The sequence below is a fragment of the Elephas maximus genome, chromosome 9, assembly GCF_024166365.1.
Source record: "Elephas maximus indicus isolate mEleMax1 chromosome 9, mEleMax1 primary haplotype, whole genome shotgun sequence".
NCBI lineage: Eukaryota > Metazoa > Chordata > Mammalia > Proboscidea > Elephantidae > Elephas > Elephas maximus.
This window is the reverse complement of record NC_064827.1, coordinates 43,455,622-43,465,857: the sequence shown is the minus strand read 5'-3', so window position 1 is coordinate 43,465,857 and position 10,236 is coordinate 43,455,622. Positions and strand designations below refer to the sequence as shown.

General features: G+C 51.4%; 1 protein-coding gene across 1 annotated transcript; it reads left to right on the top strand.

The window, feature by feature from the left end:
- The first annotated feature begins 1,132 nt into the window (after positions 1 to 1,132).
- Positions 1,133 to 4,044, top strand: SIGMAR1 (sigma non-opioid intracellular receptor 1). Its single transcript, XM_049896559.1, has 4 exons — positions 1,133 to 1,516; positions 1,666 to 1,866; positions 1,989 to 2,081; positions 2,943 to 4,044. The coding sequence occupies exons 1-4, from the start codon at positions 1,366 to 1,368 to the stop codon at positions 3,167 to 3,169; spliced, it is 672 nt and encodes a 223-aa protein (XP_049752516.1). The 5' UTR covers positions 1,133 to 1,365; the 3' UTR covers positions 3,170 to 4,044.
- The last annotated feature ends 6,192 nt before the right edge of the window (positions 4,045 to 10,236 follow it).

Sequence of the window (10,236 nt, the reverse complement as noted above, 5' to 3'; positions counted from 1 at the left end):
ACCCAAGTACAACAGAATGAAACACTGCTAGGTCCTGGGCCATCCTCATAATTGTTGTCATGCTTGAGCCCATTGTTGCAACCACCGTGTCAATTCATGTTGTTGACGGTCTTCCTCTCTTTTGCTCACCCTCTGCTTTCTCCAGGGACTGGTCCCTGCTGATAACATGTTCAAAGTGAGAGGAAATCTTGCCATCCTCACTTCTAAGGAGCATTCTGGCTGCACACATCTTCCAAGACAGATTTGTTTGTTCTTCTGGCAGCCCACGGTATATTCAATATTCTTCGCCAACACCATAGTTTTGGCCTTTATTCATTGTCCAGCTTTCAAATGCATAAGAGGTAATTGAAAATACCATGGCTTGGGTCAGTTGCACCTTAGTCCTCAAAGTGACATCTTTGCTTTTTAACACTTTAAAGAGGTCTTTTGTAGCAGATTTGCCCAATGCAATAGGTCCTTTGATTTCTTGACTGCTGCTTCCATAGTCACGATCTCCCTGACTCTCATCTTGCCCCCCTCCAATTTAATCTCTACTCTGTAGCCCCAAATGTGATCTCATCACTCCCCAACTGATAACCCTCAGGGATTTACAAGGCCCCCTTCTCACACTTTGTCTTTCAGAACAATCTTGGTCCCCTAAGCTGGAAAGCCTGCCCCATCTTTTTTTTTTTTTAATCTTTGTAAAAATATATATAACACATTTGCCAATTCAACATGTACAATTTTTCACGTGTACAATTTGGTGACACCAATTACATTAACGGTGTTGTGCAGCCATCACCAGTATCCGTTGCCAAATTTTCCATCACCTTAAGTTCCCATCTTTCTTAAAGACACCGTTGGTGTCCCCGCCAGCCTTCCCTACGCCCCCAGGATGAACTGCGTTCTCCCCCCAGCGCCCCCCACTCCCGGTTCCGTGCTAGCAAAACCAGGCGGTAATAATCACAGATCCCGGAAGGCTCTGCTTCCGGGATCGCCTGCTTCACCAGCCAGTGGGCTTAGGCGGGTCAGTCCATTCCGGCCTCACTCCGCCCAAACCGACTCCATGCAGCGTTGCGTTAGGAGAGACCCTGCCTGGCGTCCTCGACGTCAGCCGCCAAGACGACGTTTTGGCCCGCCCCCTCGCCTCAGGTGCGCGTGCCGCCTCACCTCTCCGCTCTCCCCTCGAGGAAATGGTTCCGCCCGAGGGGCGGTGCTCGGGTGCCTAGGCCGTTCCGATTGGCCAGATCGAGCCATACCACGGCGGTAGCCGCGGAGCTGGTCGGTGGCGGAGCGCCTTGGGCTTGTAGGCAGTGTCACGGCCACAGGCTCCGGCTCGACTCCAGGTCGCCTCCTACGCCGCGCTGTGCCAGGCCGCCATCCAGGATGCAGTGGGTCGTAGGTCGGCGGTGGGCGTGGGCCGCGCTGCTTTTGGCTGCCGCGGCTGTTTTGGCGCAAGTCGTCTGGCTCTGGCTGGGTACGCAGAGCTTCGTCTTCCAGCACGAAGAGATCGCGCAGCTGGCACGGCAGTATGCGGGTGAGCGGGCGGGAGACGGGCAGTCTGGGTCGAGCCCGGGTGGACGAGAGAGACCCGGGGCTGGTCAGGAGGCGGGCCGGCCGAGAGTACGGTCCCCGAGTCCAGGACCGATGCCGGCCCTAACTCCGCCACTCCTCTGCCCTCGCCAGGGCTGGACCACGAGCTGGCCTTCTCTCGGCTGATCGTGGAGCTGCGGCGACTGCACCCAGGCCACGTGCTGCCCGACGAGGAGCTGCAATGGGTGTTCGTGAACGCGGGTGGCTGGATGGGCGCCATGTGCCTTTTGCACGCCTCGCTGTCCGAGTACGTGCTGCTCTTTGGCACCGCCCTGGGCTCCAGCGGCCACTCTGGTCAGTACTGGCGGCGGGCCGGACTAGGAGGCCGGGGGGCATACCCTCGTTTCTGATATTTGGCGCCATCATGTGCCGCCGCGGATACCCTGATATACGATGTTCATCTGATTTTCCCTCAGGGCGCTACTGGGCTGAGATCTCGGACACCATCATCTCTGGCACCTTCCACCAGTGGAGAGAGGGCACCACCAAAAGTGAGGTCTTCTATCCAGGTGGGTGGAAAGGCTGTCAGAGAGCTGGGTCCCCTCCACCTGGGTGTGTCCACAGTTGGGTTAGGGAGCCATGGCTTTGGGAAAGGGTGCCCTGGAGGGTCCTCGCCGTGGTCCCCCCCCTTAAGCCACAAGTGGTTTGTTGGTTGGACCAGGGCCTAGGGCCCCTATTGCTTTCCTCTGACAAAGAGAAAAAAAAACATAACAGCTTGCTATTAAAGATGTCTGATTTTTATCTATCTATTCTACTTAGCCAGTATCCAACAATTGTGGAGGAGACAGTTGGGTAATCAGAAATGCTCTCATACCCTCAAGGCAAACAGTTGTCTTCCCCCCCGCCATAATGAAGCATTTACATAGAAAATTGAGCTTTGGACTTTCAAGTAAATTTGAGGTTGATTGATACAAGCACCCCAGGCATCGGGATTCAATAGCTGCATTTCTCAGAAAGCCTCGCAAGTCTTTTAACCACCCCTCCCTATCTAACAGGCCTAGCCTAAGGTTTGCTAGATTTCTGCCTGACTTGAGTGGGGCTTGGGTATGACTTTCATACTGTGGCCCATGGCCAGGTGAGATGGAGGTGAAATGGGTCTGCTTCCCAATGGCCCTCCATGGCTTTCCCCAAGAGAAGTCATGGGTCAGGTGATGCCACAGAGGGATATGTAGGAGTGGCCATCTGGGCTTCTTACTCTTCCAGATAGTAGACCAGGCCAGTGAGGTAGGGCTTTTTCCTTTCCTGAAGCTCCCTCTCTATTCTCCAACCTAGACAGCCAAAAGGCTATAGAAGCAGCAGCAATGGAGGGGCAGGGCAGGGCTGGGCTGGGCTGGGCTGGGCTTCTCACATGGGTGCTCCCTGTCCCCCAGGGGAGACAGTGATGCACGGGCCTGGAGAGGCAACAGCTGTGGAGTGGGGGCCGAACACGTGGATGGTGGAGTACGGCCGGGGTGTCATCCCATCTACCCTGGCCTTCGCACTGGCTGACACAGTCTTCAGCACCCAAGACTTCCTCACTCTCTTCTATACTCTTCGTGCCTATGCCCGGGGCCTCCGGCTTGAGCTTTCCACCTACCTCTTTGGCCAGGACCACTGACCAGCAGGGCCAGAAGGAGGACCTGTGGATGGACAGGAGCGGGCAGGCCTGCACATGTCCACTTGCTGGAGCCCATGTGTTTGGGAACATACTCATACCATGCAGATACTGAGTTCCTGGTGTACAAGCAGGGACATAATATGCTTATACATCCAAACACAGAGACCGGTGGGAACATATGAAACACATATGCAGATACTGAGATCTGTAGGTATGACAGCAATCATGTGCTCACACCCATTGAGAGAGGGAGCCCCACGTGTACCAAGGAGGGCAGTCATGTTCAAACACATATAGCATAAGCTTGACTCTCTAACTCGGGCCTTTCTAAACCTTCCCCACCCTCAATCAGGGCTCTGGAGTTAGGGATGGGGTGAGTATTACACTCTGCCTGGGTCTGACCCCTCAACCTAGCAGTAATTTGGAGGGGCTAGGAAGAAGAGAAGCTGCCCTTTGGAGGCCTCCTTTCCCTGTAGCTGTGATGCCCTTCCCCTTCATCTCCCTTGCCCTCACCATATGCCTTACACTCATTCTGCTTCCTTGCTATGCAAGTGCCCCATGGACTGTCCCCAACTCCATCAGCAACCAAATAAGCTGGGGAATCAGGAACTTGAGAATGCTGAGGTTAGGACCCTACTACCCTGAAGGACCCCCATCCCCCGCTTGGGGGTATGATGGGAGGCTGACCCCAGCCCAGGGCCCACTACTGAGGAGAGGGCCTGAAGAGGTGACACTGAGTCCAAGAGGCCATCCCTGGCTTAGAGAAGGCCCGCTCTGCACACTCACATCGCCCTTCCGCACACACCTCACAGCTTCCAGACACTGCCCCTGCTGCATTCTCTGTCCTCTATGTTAATAAAGACCTGTCAAACAGTTACATTTCTTTGTGTTGTCCGAGCAGCAGGAAGAGCTGCTAACTCCTGGAAGACCTAAGGAAGGCCTCTGTATTGCTGTGTGCCTTAGTTTCCCTATCTATAAGACCACAGCTTTGGACTATAGTATGGATTCAAACTTAAGTGTGCATAGAATCACTAGGAAGCTCATTGACTACAGATTCCTAGGCCCAATCCTCAGAAATCAATTTTGGGTTGAAGCTTTGAGATCAGCTTGTTTAATAAGATCCTCTCCACCACAGTTGTAAATGTCACAATTTGAGAAGTTCAGGGTTAGATAAGGTGGTATGTGTCTTTGCTTGGCTTGGACTCTCCCACTGTTCTGGGAAGTCTTAAGAGTCTGCGCCCTGCCCTGGATGGCCACAGAGTGGCAGTGTGCACCCACTTTTGAGCTGCAGGAGGCATAGTCCCACTTCTCAATCTCTGCTCTTTTGGGGCTCCCAGGGGACTGTATCCACCCTCCTCCAGAGCAGAAGTTTCCCCCTCTATGGTCTATCTTCAGGCCCCCCACTTCTCCAGGGGCTCCACACAAGTGGGGAGTGTACACACAACCTGGCAGTAAGGTAGAGCCAAACAAGAGTGAAGCAAGAGAGTCTGCTTAGGGTGCAAAATTTAAAAAGGCACTCACTCTAGGACATCACTCAATTCACTTGTTTCCTCAGATTTTGTGCCCTAGGCACTGCCTCACTTCACCTCTAGTCTTGACCCTCCTCTGAGGCTGAGTAAGGCTCCAGCCGCTCCCACTTCTTAAGGTTCCTGGTATATAAAAAATGGAAGAAACATGGTTATAAAAATTGTATATTATTAAAATTTGACATTCTAATTCACAAAAATACAAATGGCTACATGCATAACCTCATTTGGAAAAGTCAGAAGTCTAAAATTTGTGGCTCTGAGTGAGTGGCTATCCCAACCCCACCACCACCACCCAGCCATAGCAGGCCATGGCTGGGGCTGCTCCATTGAGCATGAATAGTAAAGTCATGTCTCTTTGAGGATTTCTCCCACCGTATAACCCAGCTCTGCCTCTAGGCTCAGAGACACATCTGTCAGAGACTCCTTAGTTTCCCTCCCTCCCTTCCACATAAGACTAGGCTCCCAGGCCCCTTGGCCCCTTCCCATTTCTATTGCTAAATCCGGGGATCACTTCTTAGTTCTCAATTTTCATTTCCCACAGTTAATTACTCTTAAGCACACTGTCCTTTGGGCTTCCAGGACACCACTCACTCAGCTATCTTTCTTCATTGCATCTTTTGCTGAATCCTTCTTACCTCCTCAACCCCTGACTTCCCAACGTCTTAGTCCTCAAACCTCTTTTCTGTCTACACCCCCTCTGAGTTGATCTCAGCCACTTCCCAATGGCTTTAAATACCACCTATATATTTTGATGCCCAAATTTTTGTCTCCAGCCTAAATCTCTTCCTGAGTTCCAGATTCAGATATCTGACTGCTTCCATCTCCATTAGCATCTCCACGTGGATATCTAATAGGCATCTCAAACCTAAAATGGCCAAAATGAACTGATTTCTCTTCCAATCCTGCCCTTCCTGCATGCAGTCTTTACTGTCTCAGTTAAGGGCACCTCCATTTACCCAGATGCCCAGTTCAAAAATCTTGGAGTTATCTTCAGTATCTCTCATTCTCTCGTATCCCACATCCAATCCATCAACAAATCCTGTCAGTTTTCTCTTCAAAACATATCCAGAATCTATCCACTTCGTGTTACCTCCGCTGCTGTCACCCTGATCTGAGCCACTGTCATAGTTATCTTGGTTATTTCTGCTATAACAGAAATACCACAAATAGATAGCTATAGCAAATAGAAATTTATTTCCTCACAGTTTAGCAAGCTTGAAGTCCGAATTCAGGGTACCAGCTCTAAGGGAAGGCTAAGGCTTGACATTCTAATTCAGGATGCCAGTTCCAGGGGAAGATTTTCTCTGCTGGCTCTACAGGCAGGTCCTTCTCTCTTTAGAGCTTCTGTTCCTGGGAGATCTTTATGTGGCATAGAATCTGTCTTCCCCCATCTCTGCTTCTCTAGCTTGCTTGTTTAATCTCTTTTATATGTCAAAAGAGATTGATTTAAGACACTCTACACTAATCCTATCTCATTAACGCAACAAAGAAAACCCATTCCCAAGTGGGATTACAACCACAGATATAGGGGTTAGGATTTACAACACATTTTTTAGAGGGGGACACAATTCAATCCATAACAGCCACCATCATCTCTTTCCTGAACTACTGCAACGGCCTCCTTACTAGTCCTTATCCTTATATTCTGTGTGGAGCCAGAGTCAGCAGCCAGTCAGGCTTTCACTATCTACTCAGAAACTTCCAACGGCTTTCCACCTTATTCAGTCCTGTCAATGCCTCCAAGGGTCTTCTCCAGGGCCTGTGTTACCTCTGACCAAATATCTGACTACTCACCCATTGGCCATCCTGTTCCAGCCCAGTGACCTCCTTGCTTTTGTTCCAGCACGTCAAGCAAACTTCTACCTCAGTATGTTTGCACCTGCTATTCTCCTGACTGTAATGCCCTTCCCTAGATATTTACATGGCTGTTTCTCCCCCTCATCAATCCCTGCTGAGTGAGTCCTTCCCTTAATACTTAGTATAATAGTAGTCCTTCTGTAATGGTTTTAAAATGCTCCTTGTCGTTAGTTGCCATCAATTCGATTCCAATTCATGGAAGTGATTCACAGGGTTTTCTTGGCTGTGATCTTAACAGAAGCATATTGCCAGGCCTTTTCTTCTTCGGCACGAGTGGGTTCAAATGCCAAACCATTTGTACCATCTAGGGACCTTGGTTTTAAAACACATCCACAAAATTTTTGGTATTCCTTCCTTCAAGATGAGCCTGATTCCCTCCCCCCTTGAGTGTGGGCAGGCTTAGTTCTATACTTTCAACAAATAATATATGGCAGAAGTAACCATGTGTGACTTCCTAGACTAGATCATAAAAAGCATTGCCATATCTTTATTCTGTCTCTTGGGACACTCATTCTGGGAGAAGCCAGCTGACATGTTGGAAGAACACTCAAGTAGCCCTATGGAGAGGCCCACCTAGGGAGGAACTGAGGCCTCCTGGTAACTGCTATGTAAGTGAGCCATCTTGGGTTTGGATTCTCCAGGCCCAGTCCAGGCTGGTCAACAGTTTTACTACAACCTTGTGAGAGACGCTGAGCCAAAACACCAAGCTAAGCCACTCAAACCCATGACCCGCAGAGCCATAAGAAAAGAAGTGTTGCTCTAAGCTGCTAAGTTTTGGGGTAATTTGTTACACAGCAATAGATAACTAATACATCCTTCCCTTCCTATTCTCCCCCGCCCCAATCCAGCTTTATTTTTCTCCATAATACTTATCACCATCTGACATACTATGTATTTCCCCCACTAGAATTAAAGATCCATTGTAATAGGAACTTTGTTTTACTTACTCCTGTGGTCAACAGTACCTGGCATAAAGTAGATGCTCAATAAATCTGTGTTGGATGAATGAAACATTGGTCTCTGGGAGTCCAGGTTTGTTGCAGAACCAGACAGGGACTATGTGTGGGTGTGAGTGGCAGCCTTTCATTTTCATGAATGAAGAAAGAGACCAAGTTCCAGTCAGGCTTACTCCTTTCTGTTAGCCATTCCCAGTTGTGCCCCTCCTAGTCCAGGCCACAAAGGTGGGTTTATTATGCTGTGACTGGTGCTTTTATTTTGGGGGGTAGCTGTCCAGTCCTTTTTTCCCCTCCCCCACAAAGCAATCTCTAAACTCTCAGAGACCTGGAATTTCCCCAAGCCAGCTCCTACTTTTACAATAGGAACCTTACCATCTATTTCGCTCCAGATACCCCTTCTCTGAGAAGTCAGAGGAAGTTATGGGGGGAAGGTGAACAAGCTGGGCATAGGAGCTACTCAAATCTCTACACTCTAGTCCTCCATGAGACCCTCAGGTCATATCTCTCTGCCTCCGCCCATTCACCAATTCGCCCCTCTGTTAGCCAAACCCCCAGGGGAGGAGATGGGCAGAGGAAGGGGAACAGTTAGTTCTACTGCTACAGGAGACCTCAAACCACACAAGGCCATGGGGAAGAGGGCATCATACCAACCAAAGGTGCTTGGATCATTGAGGCTTCTTGGGGGAGACTGGCTGTGAGGTCTGAAATCTGAGCAGGAGGGCACTGGGATGAGCCAAAGGTATGAGTAGGGTCTGAGCCTCAGTGTGTCCAGGGTTGGGCCAAAGAAAACAAGGACTCAGAATTGCAGTAGGAACTGTACTGAGAAGAAGGGTGGAGGCTGGAGGCAGGGAGAACGGGGTGTGTCATCCACCACAGAGTTCTGGTAAAAAGAGCCATGGCAGTATAGGGCACTGAGAGGGGACAGTAATTGGGAGAGGGTGAAAGAGGAGGGAGGAAGCAAGGGTCACACCTAGATTCCTGCCTCCTGGAGGAGTTGTGGCCCTGGCGCATGTGTGTACCACTGGGTGTGAGGTGAGAGGAGGGTCCCTGGTGTGGGGTGTGACATAGTGGAGGTCACCCCTGCAGATACCTGTTGTTCACACACACCTGGCATCACCTCAGTGTGGCCCTCCTGCTTTTGGTAGGTAGGTTCCCGTGGGCACAGGAAGAAATTGGGGGAAAAGTGAGGTTGCCTGAGAGGAAGAAGGAGGGTCCTGGCTGCTCAGGAGAAACTGTGGCATTCCACTCAGGACTCCCAAACAAGGAACATCTTCTCAGCTGGGGGTGGGGTGGGCCCAAAACAGTTGGCTGAAGGGGTCTGGAGATGCAGATTCAGGAGGCATACACACGTGGATGGAGAGCATGTGTGAAGACAGCCAAAATGTGGATCCCTGTTGAAATGGGTGGTCAGTACCAAAAAACCCACTGCCGGTCCAGTCAATTCCAACTCGTAGGGACCCTATAGGACAGAGTAGAATTGCCCAATAAAGTTTCCAAGGAGCGCCTGGCAGATTCAAACTGCCGACCTCTTGATTAGCAGCCGTAGCACTTAACCACTATGCCACCAGGAGTACCAGTACCAGGAGTTTGTTATTCACTCTTCTTATGTATATATTTGAATATGTCCATAACAAAAAAACAGAAAAAGATAAAAACTGCGTGTGACTGTGTATCTTTATGTTGTGTGTATACCCTGCTGTGGGAGTGTGTAAGTGCACAGGTGTTCATCTACTGCCATGGTTAGGCCAGTGTGTACACTACACCATGCATACAGTTGGAGACAAAACCCAGGTAGGATAGAAAGATCAACTTCTGTTCTAGTCAGGTCCTCCACATTCAGGCCAGCCTGGGCAGAATGATTCCGGAAGGACCACAGCCTGCCCAGGTCATGGGCGCAGTAGTGAACATGTAAGGGCATGTGTGAAACAGGGGAGCTGTGTGCCTGAACTTATGACGGGAGTGTGTCAGGGTGTGAATGTCCGGCTCTGAGTGCGGGGTGGGGGGCACGACTTGTGAGGGTGGGCAGGCCCTGGTCCGGAGTCCCCACTGTCGCACGATTCCCCGCAGCTCTTCAGCGCCTCTCCCCCCAAGCTAGCTATGTGGAGGATGGGGCTGGGTGGTAGGGGGCACCTGTTGGGGGGTGGGCTGCGAGCGGCAGAACGCAGGGGGCCTCTCCCCCGGCGCCCCGCCCGCCCTGCCCTGCTCGGTACCGCCCCCGCGACCGCCGGCCGCAGAGCAGCGAGTGAGCGCCCGGTGGTCAGAGGAGCGCACAGCGGCGGGGAGCGCACAGCTGGGAACCCGGCATCGGGAGCGCAGCCGAGGCAGGGACCGCTCGGGAGGCAGGCGGAGCAGAGGGAGCGCCATGGAGACGCCGGGGGCAGCGGGCCGCGCCAGGCTGGTGAGTGGGCTCAGGAGGAAGAGAGCTGGGCGTCGCGACCCACGACCCTGCCAGTTTGATCCAGTCCCTGTCTCAGGCTCTGCCCGCACTGCTTCCCTTCTCGCGCTTCCTGGGTTCTTGTCCTCCTCGACTCTGCCCGGTCTCTCTGCGTCTGTTTCTCTCTGCCCCGTCAATCTGTTCCCCTCTATTCAGTGTCTCACCTTGTCTCTTTCTGATCTTTCTCTCCTCTCTGTCTCTTGCTGAGTAGGTCTTTCCCTGTCTCTCTCAACCTCTGTCTCACTATTTGTCTCTTGTCGCCTCTGTCCCTCTCTCTGAGGTATCACTCAG

What these genes read in the sequence shown, in the direction of transcription:
- SIGMAR1 (XM_049896559.1), top strand. Translation starts at nt 1,366, where the DNA reads ATGCAGTGGGTCGTAGGTCGGCGGTGGGCGTGGGCCGCGCTGCTTTTG. An exon ending in GCTGGCACGGCAGTATGCGG is followed by an intron (nt 1,517 to 1,665) that starts GTGAGCGGGCGG and finishes TGCCCTCGCCAG; the next exon opens with GGCTGGACCACGAGCTGGCC. An exon ending in GGGCTCCAGCGGCCACTCTG is followed by an intron (nt 1,867 to 1,988) that starts GTCAGTACTGGC and finishes ATTTTCCCTCAG; the next exon opens with GGCGCTACTGGGCTGAGATC.